At 47.5% G+C, this 27,500-nt stretch overlaps 1 protein-coding gene across 6 annotated transcripts in view; it reads right to left on the bottom strand.

Moving 5' to 3' along the window:
- The window catches only part of LOC109885559 (myosin-11-like), a 110,643-nt gene that overhangs the window by 9,894 nt on the left and 73,249 nt on the right, over nt 1-27,500 (bottom strand). For all 6 annotated transcript variants that reach the window (XR_004206812.1, XR_004206813.1, XM_031813919.1 and 3 more), the window contains 2 exons: nt 22,788-22,911; nt 1,220-1,428 (listed from right to left, as the gene is read on the bottom strand). Coding sequence is in view for 4 of the 6 variants with exons in the window: in XM_031813919.1 (XP_031669779.1) it covers nt 1,220-1,428; nt 22,788-22,911 (333 nt within the window). In the remaining 2 variants the exon portion in view is untranslated. The remainder of the gene's footprint in view (nt 1-1,219; nt 1,429-22,787; nt 22,912-27,500) is intronic.

Below are 27,500 nucleotides of genomic sequence, written 5' to 3'. Positions count from 1 at the left end.
GAACCTTACAGCTGTCTCTCTCTGGACACACACACACACACACACACCAGAACCAGAACCTTACAGCTGTCTCTCTCTGGACACACACACACACACACCAGAACCAAAACCTTTACAGCTGTCTCTCTCTGGACACACACACACACCAGAACCAGAACCTTACAGCTGTCTCTCTCTGGACACACACACACACACCAGAACCAAAACCTTACAGCTGTCTCTCTCTGGACACACACACACACACCAGAACCAAAACCTTACAGCTGTCTCTCTCTGGACACACACACACACACCAGAACCAAAACCTTACAGCTGTCTCTCTCTGGACACACACACACACACACCAGAACCAGAACCTTACAGCTGTCTCTCTCTGGACACGCACACACACCAGAACCAAAACCTTTACAGCTGTCTCTCTCTGGACACACACACACACCAGAACCAAAACCTTACAGCTGTCTCTCTCTGGACACACACACACACACACCAGAACCAGAACCTTACAGCTGTCTCTCTCTGGACACACACACACACCAGAACCAGAACCTTACAGCTGTCTCTCTCTGGACACACACAACAAACTAGAACCTTACAGCTGTCTCTTTCTGGACACACACACACACACCCACACACACCAGAACCAGAACCTTACAGCTGTCTCTCTCTGGACACACCAAGCCAGAACTTTACAGCTGATATATATTTTATTGAGCCTTTCTTTAGGCAGGGTGTCCCATTGATGTCCTCTACCAACAATCTGAATTGTCAGAAAGGTACCAATACATCCAACTGTAATGATGACTGCACTATCCATTCCATCACTATAGTATTACTATTGGGCTTATACACTCACCGGACAGTTTATTAGGTACACCCATCTAGTACCTGGTCCAGTTTATTAGGTACACCCATCTAGTATTTGTCTGTTTGTGTCCCGTCTGTTGGATTGCACGAGTCTTGCCGTGGTGTACCTAATAAAACTGTCCAGAGAGTGTATATTTACCTACCTTGCCTTTTGCATTGAGATCAAGTTCTTTATGTAGTTCATCATGACCATGTGAGTAAGAACTACATTTCCCATCATCCTCTCCTGCCCCCACCTGTTCTCCAGCCAGAGCTGTTCCTGTCTCCTCCTCTCCTCTCCTCGCCTCCCCCTCTCCTGTCCTTACCTGTCTCCAGCCCTCTCCCTCCTCTCCTCCCCCTCTCTTGTCCTTACCTGTTCTCCAGCTCCAGCTGCTCCTCCAGCTGGTGTAGTTTGGCCTCCAGGGCGGCGATGGAGGATTTGAACTTTGACCTCCCCTGACCCTCCATCTCCTGTAGCTTGACCTTCAGATCCTTGTTCTGCCTCTCGAGCTGCTGTCTGGCGCCCTCACTGCTCTGGGAGGAACTACGCTCAGCCTGCAGCTCACTGCTCAACTGGTCCACCTAGGGGGAAGGGATAGAGAGACGCACACATCATCACTTTAGAGAGGGGGTCATGGGAGGAAGAGGTTAGGACCAGGGGGAAGAGATAGGAGATGCCAACTGGTCTGACAGTAAAGGGAAGAGGTAGGGAGACAGTAAAGGGAAGGGTAGGGAGACAGTAAAGGGAAGAGGTAGGGAGACCAGTAAAGGGAAGAGGTAGGGAGACAGTAAAGGGAAGAGGTAGGGAGACAGTAAGGGAAGAGGTAGGGAGACAGTTAAAGGGAAGAGGTAGGGAGACAGTAAAGGGAAGAGGTAGGGAGACAGTAAAGGGAAGAAGAGGTATGGAGACAGTAAAGGGAAGAGGTAGGGAGACAGTAAAGAGAAGATGTATGGAGACAGTAAAGGGAGGCAGTAAAAGGGAAGAGGTAGGGAGACAGTAAAGAGAAGAGGTAGGAGAACAGTAAAGGGAGACAGTAAAGGGAAGAGGTAGGGAGACAGGTAAAGGGAAGAGGTAGGGAGACATAAAGGAAGAGTGTAGGGAGACAGTAAAGGGAAGAGGTAGGGAGACAGTAAAGGGAAGAGGTAAGGGAGGCAGTAAAGGGAAGAGGTAGGGAGGCAGTAAAGGGAAGAGGTAGGGAGACAACGTAAAGGGAGACAGTAAATGGAAGAGGTAGGGAGACAGTAAAGGGAAGAGGTAAGGAGACAGTAAAGGGAGACAGTAAACGGAAGAGGTAGGGAGACAGTAAAGGGAAGAGGTAGGGAGACAGTAAAGGTAAGAGGTATGGAGGCAGTAAAGGTAAGAGGTAGGGAGACAGTAAAGGGAAGAGGCAGCGGAGACATTAAAGGGAGACAGTAAAGGGAAGAGGTAGGGAGACAGTAAAGGGAAGAGGTATGGAGACAGTAAAGGGAAGAGGTAGGGAGACAGTAAAGGGAAGAGGGTAGGGAGACAGTAAAGGGAAGAGGTGGGGAGACAGTAAAGGGAAGAGGTATGGAGACAGTAAAGGGAAGAGGTATGGAGACAGTAAAGGGATGAGGTAGGGAGACAGTAAAGGGAAGGAGGTATGGAGACAGTAAAGGGAAGAGGTAGTAAAGGTAAGAGGTAGGGAGACCGTAAAGGGAGACAGTAAAGGGAAGAGGTAGGGAGACAGTAAATGGAGGACAGTAAAGGTAAGAGGTATGGAGACAGTAAAGGGAAGAGGTAGGGAGGACAGTAAAGGGAAGAGGGTAGGGAGACAGTAAAGGGAAGAGGTAGGGAGACAGTAAAGGGAAGAGGTAGGGAGACAGTAAAGGGAAGAGGTAGGGAGACAGTAAAGGAAGAGGTAGGGAGACAGTAAAGGGAAGAGGTAGGAGGGACAGTAAGGGGAAGAGGTATGGAGACAGTAAAGGGAAGAGGGTAGGGAGACAGTAAAGGGAAGGGTAGGGAGACAGTAAAGGGAAGAGGTAGGGAGACAGTAAAGGGAAGAGGTATGGAGACAGTAAAGGGAAGAGGTAGGGAGACAGTAAAGGGAAGAGGTAGGGAGACAGTAAAGAGAAAGATGTATGGAGACAGTAAAGGGAGGCAGTAAAGGGAAGAGGTAGGGAGACAGTAAAGAGAAGAGGTAGGGAGACAGTAAAGGGATGACAGTAAAGGGAAGAGGTAGGGAGACAGTAAAGGGAAGAGGTAGGGAGACAGTAAAGGGAAGAGGTAGGGAGACAGTAAAGGGAAGAGGTAGGGAAGGCAGTAAAGGGAAGAGGTAGGGAGGCAGTAAAGGGAAGAGGTAGGGAGGCAGTAAAGGGAAGAGGTAGGGAGACAGTAAAGGGAGACAGTAAATGGAAGAGGTAGGGAGACAGTAAAGGGAAGAGGTAAGGAGACAGTAAAGGGAGGACAGTAAACGGAAGATGTATGGAGACAGTAAAGGGAAGAGGGTAGGGGAGGACAGTAAAGGTAAGAGGTATGGAGGCAGTAAAGGTAAAGAGGGTAGGGAGACAGTAAAGGGAAGAGGCAGGGGAGACAGTAAAGGGAGACAGTAAATGGGAAGAGGTAGGGAGGACAGTAAAGGGAAGAGGTATGGAGACAGTAAAGGGAAGAGGTAGGGGAGACAGTAAAGGAAGAGGTGGGGAGACAGTAAAATGGAAGAGGTATGGAGACAGTATAAAGGGAAGAGGGTATGGAGACAGTAAAGGATAGGTAGGGAGACAGTAAGGAAGAGGTATGGAGACAGTAAGGGAAGAGTAGTAAAGGTAAGAGGTAGGGAGACCGTAAAGGGAGACAGTAAAGGGAAGAGGTAGGGAGACAGTAAATGGAGACAGTAAAGGTAAGAGGGTATGGAGACAGTAAAGGGAAGAGGTAGGGAGACAGTAAAGGGAAGAGGTAGGGAGACAGTTAAGGGAAGAGGTAGGGAGACAGTAAAGGGAAGAGTTAGGGAGACAGTAAAGGGAAGAGGTAGGGAGACAGTAAAGGGAAGAGGTAGGGAGACAGTAAAGGGAAGAGGTAGGGAGACAGTAAGGGTAAGAGGTAGGGAGACAGTAAAGGGAAGAGGTAGGGAGACAGTAAAGGGAAGAGGTAGGGAGACAGTAAAGGGAAGAGGTAGGGAGGACAGTAAAGGGAAGAGGTATGGAGACAGTAAAGGAAGAGGTAGGGAGACAGTAAAGGGAAGAGGTAGGGAGACAGTAAAGAGAAGATGTATGGAGACAGTAAAGGGAGGCAGTAAAGGGAAGAGGTAGGGAGACAGTAAAAGAAGAGGTAGGGAGACAGTAAAGGGAGACAGTAAAGGAAGAAGGTAGGGAGACAGTAAAGGGAAGAGGTAGGGAGACAGTAAAGGGAAGAGGTAGGGAGACAGTAAAGGGAAGAGGTAGGGAGGCAGTAAAGGGAAGAGGTAGGGAGGCAGTAAAGGGAAGAGGTAGGGAGACAGTAAAGGGAGACAGTAAATGGAAGAGGTAGGGAGACAGTAAAGGGAAGAGGTAAGGAGACAGTAAAGGGAGACAGTAAACGGAAGAGGTAGGGAGACAGTAAAGGGAAGAGGTAGGGAGACAGTAAAGGTAAGAGGTATGGAGGCAGTAAAGGTAAGAGGTAGGGAGACAGTAAAGGGAAGAGGTAGGGAGACAGTAAAGGGAAGAGGTAGGGAGGCAGTAAAGGGAAGAGGTAGGGAGGCAGTAAAGGGAAGAGGGTAGGGAGACAGTAAAGGGAGACAGTAAATGGAAGAGGTAGGGAGACAGTAAAGGGAAGAGGTAAGGAGACAGTAAAGGGAGACAGTAAACGGAAGAGGTAGGGAGACAGTAAAAGGGAAGAGGTAGGGAGACAGTAAAGGTAAGAGGTATGGAGGCAGTAAAGGTAAGAGGTAGGGGAGGACAGTAAGGGAAGAGGCAGGGAGACAGTAAGGGAGACAGTTAAAGGGAAAGAGGTAGGGAGACAGTAAAGGGAAGAGGGAATGGAGACAGTAAAGGGAAGAGGTAGGGAGACAGTAAAGGGAAGAGGTAGGGAGGACAGTAAAGGGAAGAGGTGGGGAGACAGTAAGGGAAGAGGTATGGAGACAGTAAAGGAAGAGGTATGGAGACAGTAAAGGGATGAGGTAGGGAGACAGTAAAGGGAAGAGGTATGGAGACAGTAAAGGGAAGAGGTAGTAAAGGTAAGAGGTAGGGAGACCGTAAAGGGAGACAGTAAAGGGAAGAGGTAGGGAGACAGTAATTGGAGACAGTTAAAGGTAAGAGGTATGGAGACAGTAAAGGGAAGAGGGAAGACGGTAGGGAGACAGTAAAGGGAAGAGGTAGGGAGACAGTAAAGGGAAGAGGTAGGGAGACAGTAACGGGAAGAGGTAGGGAGACAGTAAAGGGAAGAGGTAGGGAGACAGTAAAGGGAAGAGGGTAGGGAGACAGTAAGGGGAAGAGGTATGGAGACAGTAAAGGGAAGAGGTAGGGAGACAGTAAAGGGAAGAGGTAGGGAGACAGTAAAGGGAAGAGGGTAGGGAAGCCAGTAAAGGGAAGAGGTTATGGAGACAGTAAAGGGAAGAGGTAGGGAGACAGTAAAGAGAAGATGTATGGAAAGTAAAGGGAGGCAGTAAAGGGAAGAGGTAGGGAGACAGTAAAGAAGAAGAGGTAGGAGACAGTAAAGGGAGACAGTAAAGGGAAAGAGGTAGGGAGACAGTAAAGGGAAGAGGTAGGGAGACAGTAAAGGGAAGAGTAGGGAGACAGTAAAGGAAGAGGTGGGAGACAGTAAAGGGAAGAGGTAGGGGAGGCAGTAGTAAGGGAAGAGGTAGGGAGGCAGTTAAAAGGGGAAAGAGGTAGGGAGACAGTAAAGGGAGACAGTAAATGGAAGAGGTAGGGAGACAGTAAAGGTAAGAGTAAGGAGACAGTAAAGGTAAGAGGTATGTAGGCAGTAAAGGTAAGAGGTAGGGAGACAGTAAAGGGAAGAGGCAGGGAGACAGTAAGGGAGACAGTAAAGGGAAGAGGTAGGGAGCAGTTAAGGAAGAGGTATGGAGACCGTAAAGGGAAGAGGTAGGGAGACAGTAAAGGGAGAGGTAGGGAGACTAGTAAAGGGAAGAGGTAGGGAGACAGTAAGGGAAAGAGGTAGGGAGGCAAGTAAAGGGAAAAGAGGTAGGGAGGCAGAGTAAAGGGAAGAGGTTAGGGAGCACGTAAAGGGAGACAGTAAACGGAAGAGGTTAGGGAGACAGTAAGGGAAGAGGTAGGGAGACAGTAAAGGTAAAGAGGTATGGAGGCAGTAAAGGTAAGAGGTGAGGGAGACAGTAAAGGGAAGAGGCCAGGGAAGACAGTAAAGGGAGACGTAAAGGAAGAGGGTAGGAGACAGTAAAGGGAAGAGGTATGGAGACAGTAAGGGAAGAGGTAGGGAGACAGTAAAGGGAAGAGGTAGGGAGACAGTAAAAGGGAAGAGGTGGGGAGACAGTAAAGGGAAGAGGTATGGAGGCAGTAAAGGAAGAGGTATGGAGACAGTAAAGGGATGAGGTTAGGGAGACAGTAAAGGGAAGAGGTATGGAGACAGTAAAGGGAAGAGGTAGTAAAGGTAAGAGGTAGGGAGACCGTAAAGGGAGACAGTAAAGGGAAGAGGTAGGGAGACAGTAAACGGAGACAGTAAAGGTAAGAGGTATGGAGACAGTAAAGGGAAGATGGTAGTAAAGGTTAAGAGGTAGGGAGACAGTAAAGGTAAGAGGTAGGGAGATAGTAAAGGGAGAAGGTAAAGGTAAGAGGTAGTAAAGGTAAGAGGTAGGGAGACAGTAAAGGGAGACAGTAAAGGTAAGAGGTAGGGAGACAGTAAAGGGAGACAGTAAAGGGAAGAGGTATGGAGACAGTAAAGGGAAGAGGTAGTAAAGGTAAGAGGTAGGGAGACAGTAAAGGGAAGAGGTAGGGAGACAGTAAAGGTAAGAGGTATGGAGGCAGTAAAGGTAAGAGGTAGGGAGACAGTAAAGGGAAGAGGCAGGGAGACAGTAAAGGGAGACAGTAAAGGGAAGAGGTAGGGAGACAGTAAAGGGAAGAGGTTATGGAGACAGTAAAGGGAAGAGGTAGGGAGACAGTAAAGGGAAGAGGTGGGGAGACAGTAAAGGAAGAGGTATGGAGACAGTAAAGGGAAGAGGTATGGGAGAACAGTAAAGGGATGAGGTAGGGAGACAGTAAAGGGAAGAGTATGGAGACAGTAAAGGGAAGAGGTAGTAAAGGTAAGAGGTAGGGAGACCGTAAAGGAGACAGTAAAGGAAGAGGTAGGGAGACAGTAAATGGAGACAGTAAAGGTAAGAGGTAGGGAGACAGTAAAGGGAAGAGGTAGGGAGACAGTAAAGGGAAGAGGTAGGGAGACAGTAAAGGGAAGAGGTAGGGAGACAGTAAAGGGAAGATGGTAGGGAGGACGAGGGAGACAGTAAAGGAAGAGTAGGGAGACAGTAAGGGAAGAGGTGAGGGAGACAGTAAGGGAAGAGGTATGGAGACAGCTAAAGGGAAGAGGTAGGGGAGACAGTAAAGGAAGAGTATGGGAGACAGTAAGGAAGAGGTAGGAGACAGTAAAGGGAAGAGGTTATGGAGACAGTAAAGGGAAGAGGTAGGGAGACAGTAAAGGGAAGAGGTAGGGAGACAGTAAAGAAAGATGTATGGAGACAGTAAAGGGAGGCAGTAAAGGGAAGAGGTAGGGAGACAGTAAGAGAAGAGGTAGGGAGACAGTAAAGGGAGACAGTAAAGGGAAGAGGTAGGGGAGACAGTAAAGGAAGAGGTAGGGAGACAGTAAAGGGAAGAGGTAGGGAGACAGTAAAGGGAAGAGGTAGGGAGGCAGTAAAGGGAAGAGTAGGGAGGCAGTAAAGGGAAAGGAGAGGTTAGGGAGACAGTAAAGGGAGACAGTAAATGGAAAGAGGTAGGGAGACAGTAAAGGGAGAGGGTAAGGAGACAGTAAAGGGAGGACAGTAAACGGACAGAGGTAGGGAGGACAGTAAAGGGAAGAGGTAGGGAGACAGTAAAGGTAAGAGGTATGGAGGCAGTAAAGGTAAGAGGTAGGGAGACAGTAAAGGGAAGAGGTAGGGAGACAGTAAAGGGAAGAGGTAGGGAGGCAGTAAAGGGAAGAGGTAGGAGGCAGTAAAGGGAAGAGGTAGGGAGACAGTAAAGGGAGACAGTAATTGGAAGAGGGTAGGGAGACAGTAAAGGGAAGAGGTAAGGAGACAGTAACAGGGAGACAGTAAACGGAAAAGGTAGGGGAACAGTAAAGGAAGAGGTAGGAGGAGACAGTAAGGTAAGAGGTATGGAGGCAGTAAAGGTAAGAGGTAGGGAGACAGTAAAGGAAGAGGCAGGGAGGACAGTAAAGGGAGACAGTAAAGGAAGAGGTAGGGAGACAGTAAAGGGAAGAGGAATGGAGACCAGTAAAGGGAAGAGGTAGGGAGACAGTAAAGGGAAGAGGTAGGGAGACAGTAAAGGGAAGAGGTGGGGAGACAGTAAAGGGAAGAGGTATGGAGACAGTAAAGGGAAGAGGTATGGAGACAGTAAAGGGATGAGGTAGGGAGACAGTAAAGGGAAGAGGTATGGAGACAGTAAAGGGAAGAGGTAGTAAAGGTAAGAGGTAGGGAGACCGTAAAGGGAGACAGTAAAGGGAAGAGGTAGGGAGACAGTAATTGGAGACAGTAAAGGTAAGAGGTATGGAGACAGTAAAGGGAAGAGGTAGGGAGACAGTAAAGGGAAGAGGTAGGGAGACAGTAAAGGGAAGAGGTAGGGAGACAGTAAAGGGAAGAGGTAGGGAGACAGTAAAGGGAAGAGGTAGGGAGACAGTAAAGGGAAGAGGTAGGGAGACAGTAAGGGGAAGAGGTATGGAGACAGTAAAGGGAAGAGGTAGGGAGACAGTAAAGGGAAGAGGTAGGGAGACAGTAAAGGGAAGAGGTAGGGAGCCAGTAAAGGGAAGAGGTATGGAGACAGTAAAGGGAAGAGGTAGGGAGACAGTAAAGAGAAGATGTATGGAGAAGTAAAGGGAGGCAGTAAAGGGAAGAGGTAGGGAGACAGTAAAGAGAAGAGGTAGGGAGACAGTAAAGGGAGACAGTAAAGGGAAGAGGTAGGGAGACAGTAAAGGGAAGAGGTAGGGAGACAGTAAAGGGAAGAGGTAGGGAGACAGTAAAGGGAAGAGGTAGGGAGACAGTAAAGGGAAGAGGTAGGAGGCAAGTAAAGGGAAGAGGTTAGGGAGGCAGTAAAGGGAAGAGGTAGGGAGACAGTAAAGGGAGACAGTAAATGGAAGAGGTAGGGAGACAGTAAAGGTAAGAGGTAAGGAGACAGTAAAGGTAAGAGGTATGGAGGCAGTAAAGGTAAGAGGTAGGGAGACAGTAAAGGGAAGAGGCAGGGAGACAGTAAAGGGAGACAGTAAAGGGAAGAGGTAGGGAGACAGTAAAGGGAAGAGGTATGGAGACAGTAAAGGGAAGAGGTAGGGAGACAGTAAAGGGAAGAGGTAGGGAGACAGTAAAGGAGAAGAGGTAGGGAGACAGTAAAGGGAAGAGGTAGGGAGGCAGTAAAGGGAAGAGGTAGGGAGGCAGTAAAGGGAAGAGGTAGGGAGACAGTAAAGGGAGACAGTAACGGAAGAGGTAGGGAGACAGTAAAGGGAAGAGGTAGGGAGACAGTAAAGGTAAGAGGTATGGAGGCAAGTAAAGGATAAGAGGTAGGGAGACAGTAAAGGGAAGAGGCAGGGAGACAGTAAAGGGAGACAGTAAAGGGAAGAGGTAGGGAGACAGTAAAGGGAAGAGGTATGGAGACAGTAAAGGGAAGAGGTAGGGAGACAGTAAAGGGAAGAGGTAGGGAGACAGTAAAGGGAAGAGGTGGGGAGACAGTAAAGGGAAGAGGTATGGAGGCAGTAAAGGGAAGAGGTATGGAGACAGTAAAGGGATGAGGTAGGGAGACAGTAAAGGGAAGAGGTATGGAGACAGTAAAGGGAAGAGGTAGTAAAAGGTAAGAGGTAGGGAGACCGTAAAGGGAGACAGTAAAGGGAAGAGGTAGGGAGACAGTAAACGGAGACAGTAAAGGTAAGAGGTATGGAGACAGTAAAGGGAAGAGGTAGTAAAGGTAAGAGGTAGGGAGACAGTAAAGGTAAGAGGTAGGGAGATAGTAAAGGGAGAAGGTAAAGGTAAGAGGTAGTAAAGGTAAGAGGTAGGGAGACAGTAAAGGGAGACAGTAAAGGTAAGAGGTAGGGAGACAGTAAAGGGAGACAGTAAAGGGAAGAGGTATGGAGACAGTAAAGGGAAGAGGTAGTAAAGGTAAGAGGTAGGGAGACAGTAAAGGTAAGAGGTAGGGAGATAGTAAAGGGAGAAGGTAAAGGTAAGAGGTAGTAAAGGTAAGAGGTAGGGAGACAGTAAAGGGAGACAGTAAAGGTAAGAGGTAGGGAGACAGTAAAGGGAGACAGTAAAGGGAAGAGGTAGGGAGACAGTAAAGGGAAGAGGTATGGAGACAGTAAAGGGAAGAGGTATGTAGACAGTAAAGGGAAGAGGTAGGGAGACAGTAAAGGGAAGAGGTAGGGAGACAGTAAAGGGAAGAGGTAGGGAGACAGTAAAGGGAGACAGTAAGAGGTAGGGAGACAGTAAAGGTAAGAGGTAGGGAGACAGTAAAGGGAGACAGTAAAGGTAAGAGGTAGGGAGACAGTAAAGGTAAGAGGTTAGGGCCGACAGTAAAGGGAAGAGGTATGGAGACGTAAGGGAAGAGGTAGGGAGGACAGTAAAGGGAAGAGGTAGGGAGACAGTAAAGGCGAAGAGGTAGGGAGACAGTAAAGGGAAGGGGTTAGGGAGACAGTAAAGGGAAAGAGGTATATGGAGACAGTAAAGGGAAAGAGGTAGGGAGACAGTAAAGGGAAGAGGTAGGGAGACAGTAAAGGGAAGAGGTAGGGAGACAATAAAGGGAAGAGGTAGGGAGACAGTAAAGGGAGACAGTAAAGGGAAGAGGTAGGGAGACAGTAAAGGGAGACAGTAAAGGGAAGAGGTAGGGAGACAGTAAAGGTAAGAGGTAGGGAGACAGTAAAGGTAAGAGGTAGGGAGACAGTAAAGGGAGACAGTAAAGGGAAGAGGTAGGGAGACAGTAAAGGGAGACAGGTAAAGGGAAGAGGTAGGGACTAGTAAAGGTAAGAGGTAGGGAGACAGTAAAGGTAAGAGGTAGGGAGACAGTAAAGGGAGACAGTAAAGGTAAGAGGTAGGGAGACAGTAAAGGTAAGAGGTAGGGCGACAGTAAAGGGAAGAGATATGGAGACAGTAAAGCGAAGAGGTAGGGAGACAGTAAAGGGAAGAGGTAGGGAGACAGTAAAGGTAAGAGGTAGGGAGACAGTAAAGGTAAGAGGTAGGGAGACAGTAAAGGGAGACAGTAAAGGTAAGAGGTAGGGAGACAGTAAAGGGAAGAAGATATGGAGACAGTAAAGCGAAGAGGTAGGGAGACAGTAAAGGGAAGAGGCTAGGGGGACAGTACAGGGAAGAGGTAGGGAGACAGTAAAGGGAAGAGGTATGGAGACAGAGTAATGGGAAGAGGTAGGGAGACAGTAAAGAGAAGAGGTAGGGAGACAGTAAAGGTAAGAGGGTAGGGAGACAGTAAAGGGAAGAGGTAGGGAAGACAGTAAAGGGAAGAGGTAGGGAGACAGTAAAGGGAGACAGTAAAGGGAAGAGGTAGGGAGACAGTAAAAGAGAAGAGGTAGGGAGACATTAAAGGGAAGAGGTAGGGAGACAGTAAAGGGAGACAGTAAAGGGAAGAGGTAGGGAGACAGTAAAGGGAAGAGGTATGGAGACAGTAAAGGGAAGAGGTAGGGAGACAGTAAAGGGAAGAGGTGGGGAGACAGTAAATGGAAGAGGTATGGAGACAGTAAAGGGAAGAGGTATGGAGACAGTAAAGGATGAGGTAGGGAGACAGTAAAGGGAAGAGGTATGGAGACAGTAAGGGAAGAGGTAGTAAAGGTAAGAGGTAGGGAGACCGTAAAGGGAGACAGTAAAGGGAAGAGGTAGGGAGACAGTAAATGGAGACAGTAAAGGTAAGAGGTATGGAGACAGTAAAGGGAAGAGGTAGGGAGACAGTAAAGGGAAGAGGTAGGGAGACAGTAAAGGGAAGAGGTAGGGAGACAGTAAAGGGAAGAGGTAGGGAGACAGTAAAGGGAAGAGGTAGGAGACAGTAAAGGGAAGAGGTAGGGAGACAGTAAAGGGAAGAGGTAGGGAGACAGTAAGGGGAAGAGGTATGGAGACAGTAAAGGGAAGAGGTAGGGAGACAGTAAAGGGAAGAGGGTAGGGAGACAGTCAAGGGAAGCAGGTAGGGAGACAGTAAAGGAAGAGGTATGGAGACAGTAAAGGGAAGAGGTAGGGAGACAGTAAAGGGAAGAGGTAGGGAGACAGTAAAGAGAAGATGTATGGAGACAGTAAAGGGAGGCAGTAAAGGGAAGAGGTAGGGGAGACAGTAAAGAGAAGAGGTAGGGAGACAGTAAAGGGAACAGTAAAGGGAAGAGGTAGGGAGACAGTAAGGGAAGAAGAGGTAGGGAGACAGTAAAGGGAAGAGGTAGGAGACAGTAAAGGGAAGAGGTTAGGGAGGCAGTAAAGGGAAGAGGTAGGGAGGCAGTAAAGGGAAGAGGTAGGGAGACAGTAAAGGGAGACAGTAAATGGAAGAGGTAGGGAGACAGTTAAAGGGAAGAGGTAAGGAGACAGTAAAGGGAGACAGTAAACGGAAGAGGTAGGGAGGGACAGGTAGTAAAGGAAAGAGGTAGGGAGACAGTAAAGGTAAGAGGTATGGAGGCCAGTAAAGGTAAGAGGTAGGGAGACCAGTAAAGGGAAGAGGTAGGGAGACAGTAAAGGGAAGAGGTAGGGAGGGCAGTAAGGGAAGAGTAGGGAGGGCCGTAAAGGGAAGAGGTAGGAGACAGTAAAGGGAGACAGTAAATGGAAGAGGTAGGGAGACAGTAAAGGGAGAGGTAACGGAGACAGTAAAGGGAGTCAGTAAACGGAAGAGGTAGGGAGACCAGTAAAGGGAAGAGGTAGGGAGACAAGTAAGGTAAGAGGTATGGAGGCAGTAAAGGTAAGAGGTAGGGAGACAGTAAAGGGAAGAGGCAGGGAGACAGTAAAGGGAGACAGTAAAGGGAAGAGGTAGGGAGACAGTAAAGGAAGAGGAATGGAGGACAGTAAAGGGAAGAGGTAGGGAGACAGTAAAGGGAAGAAGGTAGGGAGACAGTAAAGGGAAAGAGGTGGGGAGACAGTAAAGGGAAAGAGGTATGGAGACAGTAAAGGGAAGAGGTATGGAGACAGTAAAGGGATGAGGTAGGGAGACAGTAAAGGGAAGAGGTATGGAGACAGTAAAGGGAAGAGGTAGTAAAGGTAAGAGGTAGGGAGACCGTAAAGGGAGACAGAAAGGGAAGAGGTAGGGAGACAGTAATTGGAGACAGTAAAAGGTAAGAGGTATGGAGAGACAGTAAAGGGAAGAGGTAGGAGACAGTAAAGGGAAGATGTAGGGAGACAGTAAGGAAGAGGTAGGGAGACAGTAAAAGGGAAGAGGTAGGGAGACAGTAAAGGGAAGAGGTAGGGAGACAGTAAGGGAAGAGGGTAGGGAGACAGTAAGGGGAAGAGGTTATGGAGACAGTAAGGGAAGAGGTAGGGAGACCAGTAAAGGACGAGGTAGGGAGACAGTAAAGGGAAGAGGTAGGGAGCAGTAAGGGAAGAGGTATGGAGACAGTAAAGGGAAGAGGTAGGGAGACAGTAAAGAAGATGTATGGAGAAGTAAGGGAGGCAGTAAAGGGAAGAGGTAGGGAGACAGTAAAGAGAAGAGGTAGGGAGACAGTAAGGGAGACAGTAAAGGGACAGAGGTAGGGAGACAGTAAAGGGAAGAGGTAGGGAGACAGTAAAGGGAAGAGGTAGGGAGACAGTAAAGGGAAGAGGTAGGGAGACAGTAAAGGGAAGAGGTAGGGAGGCAGTTAAAGGGAAGAGGTAGGGAGGCAAGTAAAGGGAAGAGGGTAGGGAGACAGTAAAGGGGAGACAGTAAATGGAAGAGGTAGGGAGACAGTAAAGGTAAGAGGTAAGGAGACAGTAAAGGTAAGAGGTATGGAGGCAGTAAAGGTAAGAGGTAGGGAGACAGTAAAGGGAAGAGGCAGGGAGACAGTAAAGGGAGACAGTAAAGGGAAGAGGTAGGGAGACAGTAAAGGGAAGAGGTATGGAGACAGTAAAGGGAAGAGGTAGGGAGACAGTAAAGGGAAGAGGTAGGGAGACAGTAAAGGGAAGAGGTAGGGAGACAGTAAAGGGAAGAGGTAGGGAGGCAGTAAAGGGAAGAGGTAGGGAGGCAGTAAAGGGAAGAGGTAGGGAGACAGTAAAGGGAGACAGTAAACGGAAGAGGTAGGGAGACAGTAAAGGGAAGAGGTAGGGAGACAGTAAAGGTAAGAGGTATGGAGGCAGTAAAGGTAAGAGGTAGGGAGACAGTAAAGGGAAGAGGCAGGGAGACAGTAAAGGGAGACAGTAAAGGGAAGAGGTAGGGAGACAGTAAAGGGAAGAGGTATGGAGACAGTAAAGGGAAGAGGTAGGGAGACAGTAAAGGGAAGAGGTAGGGAGACAGTAAAGGGGAAGAGGTGGGGAGACAGTAAAGGGAAGAGGTATGGAGGCAGTAAGGAAGGGAAGAGGTATGGAGACAGTAAAGGGATGAGGTAGGGAGACAGTAAAGGGAAGAGGGTATGGAGACAGTAAAGGGAAGAGGTAGTAAAAGGTAAGAGGTAGGGAGACCGTAAAGGGAGACAGTCAAGGGAAAGAGAGGTAGGGGAGGACAGTAAACGGAGACAGTAAAAGGTAAGAGGTATGGAGACAGTAAAGGGAAGAGGTAGTAAGGTAAGAGGTAGGAGACAGTAAAGGTAAGAGGTAGGGAGATAGTAAAGGGAGAAGGTAACGGTAAGAGGTAGTAAAGGTAAGAGGTAGGGAGACAGTTACAGGGAGACAGTAAAGGTAAGAGGTTAGGGAGACAGTAAAGGGAGACAGTAAAGGGAAGAGGTATTGGAGACAGTAAAGGGAAGAGGTAGTAAAGGTAAGAGGTAGGGAGACAGTAAAGGGAAGAGGTAGGGAGACAGTAAAGGTAAGAGGTATGGAGGCAAGTAAAGGTAGAGGTAGGGAGACAGTAAAGGGAAAGAGGGCAGGGAGACAGTAAGGGAGACAGTAAAGGGAAGAGGTAGGGAGACAGTAAAGGGAAGAGGTATGGAGACAGTAAAGGGAAGAGGTAGGGAGGCCCAGTAAGGGAAGAGGTGGGGAGACAGTAAAGGGAAGAGGTATGGAGACAGTAAAGGGAAGAGGTATGGAGACAGTAAAGGGATGAGGTAGGGAGACAGTAAAGGGAAGAGGTATGGAGACAGTAAAGGGAAGAGGTAGTAAAGGTAAGAGGTAGGGAGACCGTAAAGGGAGACAGTAAAGGGAAGAGGTAGGGAGACAGTAAATGGAGACAGTAAAGGTAAGAGGTAGGGAGACAGTAAAGGGAAGAGGGTAGGGAGACAGTAAAGGGAAGAGGTAGGGAGACAGTAAAGGGAAGAGGTAGGGAGACAGTAAAGGGAAGAGGTAGGGAGACAGTAAAGGGAAGAGGTAGGGAGACAGTAAAGGGAAGAGGTAGGGAGACAGTAAAGGGAAGAGGTAGGGAGACAGTAAGGGGAAGAGGTATGGAGACAGTAAAGGGAAGAGGGTAGGGAGACAGTAAAGGGAAGAGGTAGGGAGACAGTAAAGGGAAGAGGTAGGGAGACAGTAAAGGGAAGAGGTATGGAGACAGTAAAGGGAAGAGGTAGGGAGACAGTAAAGGGAAGAGGTAGGGAGACAGTAAAGAGAAGATGTATGGAGACAGTAAAGGGAGGCAGTAAAGGGAAGAGGTAGGGAGACAGTAAAGAGAAGAGGTAGGGAGACAGTAAAGGGAGACAGTAAAGGTAAGAGGTATGGAGGCAGTAAAGGTAAGAGGTAGGGAGACAGTAAAGGGAAGAGGTATGGAGGCAGTAAAGGTAAGAGGTAGGGAGACAGTAAGGGAAGAGGTAGGGAGACAGTAAAGGAAGAGGTAGGGAGGCAGTAAAGGGAAGAGGTAGGGAAGGCAGTAAAGGGAAAGAGGTAGGGAGAACAGTAAAGTGGAGACAGTAAATGGAAGAGTAGGGAGACAGTAAAGGGAAGAGGTAAGGAGGACAGTAAAGGGAGTCAGTAAACGGAAGAGTAGGGAGACAGTAAAGGGAAGAGGTAGGGAGACAGTAAAGGTAAGGGTATGGAGGCAGTAAAGGTAAGAGGTAGGGAGACAGTAAGGGAAGAGGCAGGGAGACAGTAAAGGGAGACAGTAAGGGAAGAGGTAGGGAGACAGTAAAGGGAAGAGGAATGGAGACAGTAAAGGGAAGAGGTAGGGAGACAGTAAAGGGAAGAGGTAGGGAGACAGTAAAGGGAAGAGGTGGGGAGACAGTAAAGGGAAGAGGTATGGAGACAGTAAAGGGAAGAGGTATGGAGACAGTAAAGGGATGAGGTAGGGAGACAGTAAAGGGAAGAGGTATGGAGACAGTAAAGGGAAGAGGTAGTAAAGGTAAGAGGTAGGGAGACCGTAAAGGGAGACAGTAAAGGGAAGAGGTAGGGAGACAGTAATTGGAGACAGTAAAGGTAAGAGGTATGGAGACAGTAAAGGGAAGAGGTAGGGAGACAGTAAAGGGAAGAGGTAGGGAGACAGTAAAGGGAAGAGGTAGGGAGACAGTAAAGGGAAGAGGTAGGGAGACAGTAAAGGGAAGAGGTAGGGAGACAGTAAAGGGAAGAGGTAGGGAGACAGTAAGGGGAAGAGGTATGGAGACAGTAAAGGGAAGAGGTAGGGAGACAGTAAAGGGAAGAGGTAGGGAGACAGTAAAGGGAAGAGGTAGGGAGCCAGTAAAGGGAAGAGGTATGGAGACAGTAAAGGGAAGAGGTAGGGAGACAGTAAAGAGAAGATGTATGGAGAAGTAAAGGGAGGCAGTAAAGGGAAGAGGTAGGGAGACAGTAAAGAGAAGAGGTAGGGAGACAGTAAAGGGAGACAGTAAAGGGAAGAGGTAGGGAGACAGTAAAGGGAAGAGGTAGGGAGACAGTAAAGGGAAGAGGTAGGGAGACAGTAAAGGGAAGAGGTAGGGAGACAGTAAAGGGAAGAGGTAGGGAGGCAGTAAAGGGAAGAGGTAGGGAGGCAGTAAAGGGAAGAGGTAGGGAGACAGTAAAGGGAGACAGTAAATGGAAGAGGTAGGGAGACAGTAAAGGTAAGAGGTAAGGAGACAGTAAAGGTAAGAGGTATGGAGGCAGTAAAGGTAAGAGGTAGGGAGACAGTAAAGGGAAGAGGCAGGGAGACAGTAAAGGGAGACAGTAAAGGGAAGAGGTAGGGAGACAGTAAAGGGAAGAGGTATGGAGACAGTAAAGGGAAGAGGTAGGGAGACAGTAAAGGGAAGAGGTAGGGAGACAGTAAAGGGAAGAGGTAGGGAGACAGTAAAGGGAAGAGGTAGGGAGGCAGTAAAGGGAAGAGGTAGGGAGGCAGTAAAGGGAAGAGGTAGGGAGACAGTAAAGGGAGACAGTAAACGGAAGAGGTAGGGAGACAGTAAAGGGAAGAGGTAGGGAGACAGTAAAGGTAAGAGGTATGGAGGCAGTAAAGGTAAGAGGTAGGGAGACAGTAAAGGGAAGAGGCAGGGAGACAGTAAGGGAGACAGTAAAGGGAAGAGGTAGGGAGACAGTAAAGGGAAGAGGTATGGAGACAGTAAAGGGAAGAGGTAGGGAGACAGTAAAGGGAAGAGGTAGGGAGACAGTAAAGGGAAGAGGTGGGGAGACAGTAAAGGGAAGAGGTATGGAGGCAGTAAAGGGAAGAGGTATGGAGACAGTAAAGGGATGAGGTAGGGAGACAGTAAAGGGAAGAGGTATGGAGACAGTAAAGGGAAGAGGTAGTAAAAGGTAAGAGGTAGGGAGACCGTAAAGGGAGACAGTAAAGGGAAGAGGTAGGGAGACAGTAAACGGAAGACAGTAAAGGTAAGAGGTATGGAGACAGTAAAGGGAAGAGGATTAGTAAAGGTAAGAGGTCGGGAGACAGTAAGGTAAGAGGTAGGGATGATCGTAAAGGGAGAAGGTAAAGGTAAGAGGTAGTAAAGGTAAGAGGTAGGGAGACAGTAAAGGGAGACAGTAAAGGTAAGAGGTAGGGAGACAGTAAAGGGGAGACAGTAAAGGAAGAGGTATGGAGACAGTAAAGGGAAGAGGTAGTAAAGGTAAGAGGTAGGGAGACAGTACAAGGTAAGAGGTAGGGAGATAGTAAAGGAGAAGGTAAAGGTAAGAGGTAGTAAAGGTAATAGGTAGGGAGACAGTAAAGGGAGACAGTAAAGGTAAGAGGTTAGGGAGACAGGTAAAGGGAGACAGTAAAGGGAAGAGGTACGGGAGACAGTAAAGGGAAGAGGTATGGAGACAGTAAAGGGAAGAGGTATGTAGACAGTAAAGGGAAGAGGTAGGGAGACAGTAACGGGAAGAGGTAGGGAGACAGTAAAGGGAAGAGGTAGGGAGACAGTAAAGGGAGACAGTAAGAGGTAGGGAGACAGTAAAGGTAAGAGGTAGGGAGACAGTAAAGGGAGACAGTAAAGGTAAGAGGTAGGGAGACAGTAAAGGTAAGAGGTAGGGCGACAGTAAAGGGAAGAGGTATGGAGACAGTAAAGGGAAGAGGTAGGGAGACAGTAAAGGGAAGAGGTAGGGAGACAGTAAAGGGAAGAGGTAGGGAGACAGTAAAGGGAAGGGGTAGGGAGACAGTAAAGGGAAGAGGTATGGAGACAGTAAAGGGAAGAGGTAGGGAGACAGTAAAGGGAAGAGGTAGGGAGACAGTAAAGGGAAGAGGTAGGGAGACAATAAAGGGAAGAGGTAGGGAGACAGTAAAGGGAGACAGTAAAGGGAAGAGGTAGGGAGACAGTAAAGGGAGACAGTAAAGGGAAGAGGTAGGGAGACAGTAAAGGTAAGAGGTAGGGAGACAGTAAAGGTAAGAGGGAGACAGTAAAGGGAGACAGTAAAGGGAAAGAGGTAGGGAGACAGTAAAGGGAGACAGTAAAGGGAAGAGGTAGGGAGACAGTAAAGGTAAGAGGTAGGGAGACAGTAAAGGTAAGAGGTAGGGAGACAGTAAAGGGAGACAGTAAAGGTAAGAGGGTAGGGAGGACAGTAAAGGTAAGAGGCTTAGGGCGACAGTAAAGGGAGAGATATGGAGACAGTAAAGCGAGAAGAGGTAGGGAGACAGTAAAGGGAAGACGGTTAGGGAGACAGTAAAGGTAAGAGGTAGGGAGACAGTAAAGGTAAGAGGTAGGGAGACAGTAAAGGGAGACAGTAAAGGTAAGAGGTAGGGAGACAGTAAAGGGAAGAGATATGGAGACAGTAAAGCGAAGAAGGTGTAGGGAGACAGTAAAGGGAAGAGGTAGGGGGACAGTACAGGGAAGAGGTAGGAGACAGTCTTAAAGGGAAGAGGTATGGAGACAGTAATGGGAAGAGGTAGGGAGACAGTAAAGAGAAGAGGTAGGGAGACAGTAAAGGTAAGAGGGTAGGGGAGACAGTAAAGGGAAGAGGTAGGGAGACAGTAAAGGAAGAGGTAGGGAGACAGTAACGGGAGACAGTAAAGGGAAGAGGTAGGGAGACAGTAAAAGAGAAGAGGTAGGGAAGGACATTAAAGGGAAGAGGTAGGGAGACAGTAAAGGGAGACAGTAAAGGGAAGAGGTATGGAGACAGTAAAGGTAAGAGGTAGGGAGACAAGTAAGGGAAGAGGTAGGGAGACAGTAAAGGGGAAGAGGTAGGGAGACAGTAAAGGGAGACAGTAAAGGGAAAGAGGTAGGGAGACAGTAAAAGAGAGAGGTAGGGAGACATTAAAGGAAGAGGTAGGGAGACAGTAAAGGGAGACAGTAAAGGGAAGAGGTAGGGAGACAGTAAAGGTAAGAGGTAGGGAGACAGTAAAGGGAGACAGTAAAGGTAAGAGGGTAAGGGAGACAGTAAAGTAAGAGGTAGGGCGACAGTAAGGGAAGAGGTATGGAGACAGTAAAAGGGGAAGAGGTAGGGAGACAGTAAAGGGAAGAGGTATGGAGACAGTAAAGGGAAGAGGTAGGGAGACAGGTAAAGGGAAGGGGTAGGGAGACAGTAAAGGGAAGAGGTATGGAGACAGTAAGGGAAGAGGTAGGAGACAGTAAAGGGAAGAAGGTAGGGAGACAGTAAAGGGAAGAGGTAGGGGAGACAATAAAGGGAAGAGGTAGGGAGACAGTAAAGGGAGACAGTAAAGGAAGAGGTAGGGAGACAGTAAAGGGAGGACAGTAAAGGGAAGAGGTAGGGAGACAGTAAGGTAAGAGGTAGGGAGACAGTAAAGGTAGAGGTAGGGAGACAGTAAAGGGAGACAGTAAAGGTAGAGGTAGGGAGACAGTAAAGGTAAGAGGTAGGGCGACAGTAAAGGGAAGAGATATTGAGACAGTAAAGCGAGAGGTAGGGAGACAGTAAAGGGAAGAGGTAGGGAGACAGTAAAGGTAAGAGGTAGGGAGACAGTAAAGGTAAGAGGTAGGGAGACAGTAAAGGGAGACAGTAAAGGTAAGAGGTAGGGAGACAGTAAAGGTAAGAGGTAGGGCGACAGTAAAGGGAAGAGATATGGAGACAGTAAAGCGAAGAGGTAGGGAGACAGTAAAGGGAAGAGGTAGGGGGACAGTACAGGGAAGAGGTAGGAGACAGTAAAGGGAAGAGGTATGGAGACAGTAATGGGAAGAGGTAGGGAGACAGTAAAGAGAAGAGGTAGGGAGACAGTAAAGGTAAGAGGTAGGGAGACAGTAAAGGGAAGAGGTAGGGAGACAGTAAAGGGAAGAGGTAGGGAGACAGTAAAGGGAGACAGTAAAGGGAAGAGGTAGGGAGACAGTAAAAGAGAAGAGGTAGGGAGACAGTAAAGGGAAGAGGTAGGGAGACAGTAAAGGGAGACAGTAAAGGGAAGAGGTATGGAGACAGTAAAGGGAAGAGGTAGGGAGACAGTAAAGGGAGACAGTAAAGGGAAGAGGTAGGGAGACAGTAAAGGTAAGAGGTAGGGAGACAGTAAAGGGAGACAGTAAAGGGAAGAGGTAGGGAGACAGTAAAGGTAAGAGGTATGGAGACAGTAAAGGTAAGAGGTAGGGAGACAGTAAAGGGAAGAGGTAGGGAGACAGTAAAGGGAAGAGGTAGGGAAGTCACTGAGTGTCTCTTGGTCTGCTCCTCCTCCCTTCACACTACCTAGTGCATACTCCCTCCCCGTAAACCCTACCTAAAGCACACTCCCATCCCACCTACACACTACCTAGTGTATACTCCCCTCCTCTCCTACCTGTTGCTGTGTCTTCCGGAGGCGGTCGTGGAGGTTCTCCATGTTGACCTGCTCCTCCTCCCTACACACTACCTAGTGTATACTCCCTTCCTCTCCTACCTGTTGCTGTGTCTTCCGGAGGCGGTCGTGGAGGTTCTCCATGTTGACCTGCTCCTCCTCCCTTCACACTACCTAGTGTATACTCCCCTCCTCTCCTACCTGTTGCTGTGTCTTCCGGAGGCGGTCGTGGAGGTTCTCCATGTTGGCCTGCTCCTCCTCCCTTCACACTACCTAGTGTAAACTCCCCTCCTCTCCTACCTGTTGCTGTGTCTTCCGGAGGCGGTCGTGGAGGTTCTCCATGTTGACCTGCTCCTCCTCCCTTCACACTACCTAGTGTATACTCCCCTCCTCTCCTACCTGTTGCTGTGTCTTCCGGAGGCGGTCGTGGAGGTTCTCCATGTTGACCTGCTCCTCCTCCCTTCACACTACCTAGTGTATACTCCCCTCCTCTCCTACCTGTTGCTGTGTCTTCCGGAGGCGGTCGTGGAGGTTCTCCATGTTGACCTGCTCCTCCTCCCTTCACACTACCTAGTGTATACTCCCCTCCTCTCCTACCTGTTGCTGTGTCTTCCGGAGGCGGTCGTGGAGGTTCTCCATGTTGACCTGCTCCTCCTCCCTTCACACTACCTAGTGTATACTCCCCTCCTCTCCTACCTGTTGCTGTGTCTTCCGGAGGCGGTCGTGGAGGTTCTCCATGTTGACCTGCTCCTCCTCCCTACACACTACTAGTGTAAACTCCCCTCCTCTCCTACCTGTTGCTGTGTCTTCCGGAGGCGGTCGTGGAGGTTCTCCATGTTGACCTGCTCCTCCTCCCTACACACTACCTAGTGTATACTCCCCTCCTCTCCTACCTGTTGCTGTGTCTTCCGGAGGCGGTCGTGGAGGTTCTCCATGTTGACCTGCTCCTCCTCCCTACACACTACCTAGTGTATACTCCCCTCCTCTCCTACCTGTTGCTGTGTCTTCCGGAGGCGGTCGTGGAGGTTCTCCATGTTGACCTGCTCCTCCTCCCTACACACTACCTAGTGTATACTCCCCTCCTCTCCTACCTGTTGCTGTGTCTTCCGGAGGCGGTCGTGGAGGTTCTCCATGTTGACCTGCTCCTCCTCCCTTCACACTACCTAGTGTATACTCCCCTCCTCTCCTACCTGTTGCTGTGTCTTCCGGAGGCGGGCGTGGAGGTTCTCCATGTTGACCTGCTCCTCCTCCCTTCACACTACCTAGTGTAAACTCCCCTCCTCTCCTACCTGTTGCTGTGTCTTCCGGAGGCGGTCGTGGAGGTTCTCCATGTTGGCCTGCTCCTCCTCCCTTCACACTACCTAGTGTATACTCCCCTCCTCTCCTACCTGTTGCCGTGTCTTCCGGAGGTGGGCGTGGAGGTTCTCCATGTTGACCTGCTCCTCCTCCCTACACACTACCTAGTGTATACTCCCCTCCTCTCCTACCTGTTGCTGTGTCTTCCGGAGGCGGTCGTGGAGGTTCTCCATGTTGACCTGCTCCTCCTCCCTTCACACTACCTAGTGTATACTCCCCTCCTCTCCTACCTGTTGCTGTGTCTTCCGGAGGCGGTCGTGGAGGTTCTCCATGTTGACCTGCTCCTCCTCCCTTCACACTACCTAGTGTATACTCCCCTCCTCTCCTACCTGTTGCTGTGTCTTCCGGAGGCGGTCGTGGAGGTTCTCCATGTTGACCTGCTCCTCCTCCAGCTCTTCCTCCAGCTGACTGATCTTAGCCTCCAGACGACGCTTCTCATCGGACATCATAGACCTGAGAAGAGGAGGAGGGAGGAAGAGGGAGAGGAGGAGGAGGGTAAGGAGGAGGAGGGAGGTAGGAGGAGGAGGAGAGGAAGAGGAGGAGGAGCAGATGAGCAGAGACTTAGAGTATAAATGTCAATAGTCTGCACTGAATTGAATGGGAAGAAACGAATGAGTTAAAGGTAAGGCTTAGGTTTAGGTTTAAGTGTTAAGTTTGGGTAAAGGTTAAATTTGGGTTAAGGGTTAGGTTTAAGGGTTAAGTTTGGGTTAAGGGTTAGGTTTAAGGGTTAAGTTTGGGTTAAGGGTTAGGTTTAGGTTTAAGGGTTAAGTTTGGGTTAAGAGTTAGGTTTAAGGGTTAATTTGGGTTAAGGGTTAGGTTTAAGGGTTAAGCTTGGGTTAAGGGTTAAGCTTGGGTTAAGGGTTAAGTTTAGGTTTAAGGGTTAAGTTTGGGTTAAGGGTTAGGTTTAGGCATAAGGGTTAGGTTAGTTTTAGGGTAGGGTTAAGGGTTAGGTTTAAGGGTTAAGTTTGGGTTAAGGGTTAAGGTTAGTTTTAGGGTAGGGTTAGGTTAAGGGTTAAGGTTCATTTTAGGGTAGGGTTAGGTTTGGGATAAGGGATAAGGTTAGTTTTAGGGTAGGGTTAAGTTTGGGTTAAGGGTTAGGTTTAAGGATTAAGTTTGGGTTAAGGTTAAGGTTAGTTTTAGGGTATGGTTAGGTTAAGGGTTAAGGTTCGTTTTAGGGTAGGGTTAAGTTTGGGTTAAGGGTTAGGTTAGTTTTAGGGTAGGGTTAAGTTTGGGTTAAGGGTTAAGTTTAAGGGTTAAGTTGGGTTAAGGGTTAAGTTTAGGCTTAAGGGTTAAGGTTAGTTTTAGTGTAGGGTTAGGTTTGGGTTAAGGGTTAAGGTTAGTTTTAGGGTATGTTTTGGTTAAGGTTTAAGGGTTAAGGTTAGTTTTAGGGTATGGTTAGGTTTGGGTTAGGTTTGGGTTAAGGGTTAGCTTAGTTTTAGGGTATGGTTAGGTTTAAGGGTTAAGGTTAGTTTTAGGTTAGGTTTGGGTTAAGGTTTAAGGGTTAGGTTTAAGGGTTAAGGTTAGTTTTAGGGTATGGTTAGGTTTGGGTTAGGCTTGGGTTAGGTTTGGGTTAAGGGTTAGCTTAGTTTTAGGGTATGGTTAGGTTTAAGGGTTAAGGTTAGTTTTAGGGTAGGGTTAGGTTTGGGTTAAGGGTTAGGTTAGTTTTAGGGTATGGTTAGGTTTGGGTTAAGGGTTAGGTTAGTTTTAGGGTAGGGTTAGGTTAAGGGTTAAGGTTAGTTTTAGGGTATGTTTGGGTTAAGGTTTAAGGGTTAGGTTTAAGGGTTAAGGTTAGTTTTAGGGTATGGTTAGGTTTGGGTTAGGTTTGGGTTAAGGGTTAGCTTAGTTTTAGGGTATGGTTAGGTTTAGGGTTAAGGTTAGTTTTAGGTTAGGTTTGGGTTAAGGGTTAGGTTAGTTTTAGGGTATGGTTTGGGTTAAGGGTTAGGTTAGTTTTAGGGTAGGGTTAGGTTTGGGTTAAGGGTTAGGTTAGTTTTAGGGTAGGGTTAGGTTTGTGTTAAGGGTTAGGTTAGTTTTAGGGTATGGTTAGGTTTGGGTTAAGGGTTAAGGTTAGTTTAGGGTATGTTTGGGTTAAGGTTTAAGGGTTAGGTTTAAGGGTTAAGGTTAGTTTTAGGGTATGGTTAGGTTTGGGTTAGGTTTGGGTTAAGGGTTAGCTTAGTTTTAGGGTATGGTTAGGTTAGGTTTAAGGGTTAAGGTTAGTTTTAGGGTAGGGTTATGTTTGGGTTAAGGGTTAGGTTAGTTTTAGGGTATGGTTAGGTTTGGGTTAAGGGTTAGGTTAGTTTTAGGGTAGGGTTAGGTTTAGGTTTAAGGGTTAAGTTTGGGTTAAGGGTTAGGTTTAGGCATAAGGGTTAGGTTAGTTTTAGGGTAGGGTTAAGGGTTAGGTTTAAGGGTTAAGTTGGGTTAAGGGTTAAGGTTAGTTTTAGGGTAGGGTTAGGTTAAGGGTTAAGGTTCATTTTAGGGTAGGGTTAGGTTTGGGATAAGGGATAAGGTTAGTTTTAGGGTAGGGTTAAGTTTGGGTTAAGGGTTAGGTTTAAGGATTAAGTTTGGGTTAAGGGTTAAGGTTAGTTTTAGGGTATGGTTAGGTTAAGGGTTAAGGTTCGTTTTAGGGTAGGGTTAAGTTTGGGTTAAGGGTTAGGTTAGTTTTAGGGTAGGGTTAAGTTTGGGTTAAGGGTTAAGTTTAAGGGTTAAGTGTGGGTTAAGGGTTAAGTTTAGGCTTAAGGGTTAAGGTTAGTTTTAGTGTAGGGTTAGGTTTGGGTTAAGGGTTAAGGTTAGTTTTAGGGTAGGGTTAGGTTTGGGTTAGGTTGGGTTAAGGGTTAGCTTAGTTTTAGGGTATGGTTAGGTTTAAGGGTTAAGGTTAGTTTTAGGTTAGGTTTGGGTTAAGGTTTAAGGGTTAGGTTTAAGGGTTAAGGTTAGTTTTAGGGTATGGTTAGGTTTGGGTTAGGCTTGGGTTAGGTTTGGGTTAAGGGTTAGCTTAGTTTTAGGGTATGGTTAGGTTTAAGGGTTAAGGTTAGTTTTAGGGTAGGGTTAGGTTTGGGTTAAGGGTTAGGTTAGTTTTAGGGTATGGTTAGGTTTGGGTTAAGGGTTAGGTTAGTTTTAGGGTAGGGGTAGGTTAAGGGTTAAGGTTAGTTTTAGGGTATGTTTGGGTTAAGGTTTAAGGGTTAGGTTTAAGGGTTAAGGTTAGTTTTAGGGTATGGTTAGGTTTGGGTTAGGTTTGGGTTAAGGGTTAGCTTAGTTTTAGGGTATGGTTAGGTTTAAGGGTTAAGGTTAGTTTTAGGTTAGGTTTGGGTTAAGGGTTAGGTTAGTTTTAGGGTATGGTTTGGGTTAAGGGTTAGGTTAGTTTTAGGGTTAGGTTTGGGTTAAGGGTTAGGTTAGTTTTAGGGTAGGGTTAGGTTTGTGTTAAGGGTTAGGTTAGTTTTAGGGTATGGTTAGGTTTGGGTTAAGGGTTAAGGTTAGTTTTAGGGTATGTTTGGGTTAAGGTTTAAGGGTTAGGTTTAAGGGTTAAGGTTAGTTTTAGGGTATGGTTAGGTTTGGGTTAGGTTTGGGTTAAGGGTTAGCTTAGTTTTAGGGTATGGTTAGGTTAGGTTTAAGGGTTAAGGTTAGTTTTAGGGTAGGGTTATGTTTGGGTTAAGGGTTAGGTTAGTTTAGGGTATGGTTAGGTTTGGGTTAAGGGTTAGGTTAGTTTTAGGGTAGGGTTAGGTTTAGGTTTTAAGGGTTAAGTTTGGGTTAAGGGTTAGGTTTAGGCATAAGGGTTAGGTTAGTTTTAGGGTAGGGTTAAGGGTTAGGTTTAAGGGTTAAGTTTGGGTTAAGGGTTAAGGTTAGTTTTAGGGTAGGGTTAGGTTAAGGGTTAAGGTTCATTTAGGGTAGGGTTAGGTTTGGGATAAGGGATAAGGTTAGTTTTAGGGTAGGGTTCAGTTTGGGTTAAGGGTTAGGTTTAAGGATTAAGTTTGGGTTAAGGGTTAAGGTTAGTTTAGGGTATGGTTAGGTTAAGGGTTAAGGTTCGTTTTAGGGTAGGGTTAAGTTTGGGTTAAGGGTTAGGTTAGTTTTAGGGTAGGGTTAAGTTTGGGTTAAGGGTTAAGTTTAAGGGTTAAGTGTGGGTTAAGGGTTAAGTTTAGGCTTAAGGGTTAAGGTTAGTTTAGTGTAGGGTTAGGTTTGGGTTAAGGGTTAAGGTTAGTTTTAGGGATGTTTGGGTTAAGGTTTAAGGGTTAAGGTTAGTTTAGGGTATGGTTAGGTTTGGGTTAGGTTTGGGTTAAGGGTTAGCTTAGTTTTAGGGTATGGTTAGGTTTAAGGGTTAAGGTTAGTTTTAGGTTAGGTTTGGGTTAAGGTTTAAGGGTTAGGTTTAAGGGTTAAGGTTAGTTTTAGGGTATGGTTAGGTTTGGGTTAGGCTTGGGTTAGGTTGGGTTAAGGGTTAGCTTAGTTTAGGGTATGGTTAGGTTTAAGGGTTAAGGTTAGTTTAGGGTAGGGTTAGGTTTGGGTTAAGGGTTAGGTTAGTTTTAGGGTATGGTTAGGTTTGGGTTAAGGTTAGGTTAGTTTTAGGGTAGGGTTAGGTTAAGGGTTAAGGTTAGTTTTAGGGTATGTTTGGGTTAAGGTTTAAGGGTTAGGTTTAAGGGTTAAGGTTAGTTTTAGGGTATGGTTAGGTTTGGGTTAGGTTTGGGTTAAGGGTTAGCTTAAGTTTTAGGTATGGTTAGGTTTAAGGGTTAAGGTTAGTTTAGGTTAGGTTTGGGTTAGGGTTAGGTTAGTTTAGGGTATGGTTGGGTTAAGGTTAGGTTAGTTTTAAGGGTAGGGTTAGGTTTGGGTTAAGGGTTAGGTTAGTTTTAGGTAGTAGGGTTAGGGTTGTGTTAAGGGTTAGGTTAGTTTTAGGTATGGTTAGGTTTGGGTTAAGGGTTAAGGTTAGTTTTAGGGTATGTTTGGGTTAAGGTTTAAGGGTTAGGTTTAAGGGTTAAGGTTAGTTTTAGGGTATGGTTAGGTTTGGGAGGTTTGGGTTTTAAGGGTTAGCTTAGTTTTAGGGTATGGTTAGGTTAGGTTTAGGG

This window comes from Oncorhynchus kisutch, unplaced genomic scaffold (genome assembly GCF_002021735.2).
Source record: "Oncorhynchus kisutch isolate 150728-3 unplaced genomic scaffold, Okis_V2 Okis06b-Okis10b_hom, whole genome shotgun sequence".
Lineage (NCBI taxonomy): Eukaryota > Metazoa > Chordata > Actinopteri > Salmoniformes > Salmonidae > Oncorhynchus > Oncorhynchus kisutch.
The sequence above is the reverse complement of the archived record's forward strand: the minus strand, read 5'-3'. Positions and strand labels throughout refer to the sequence as shown.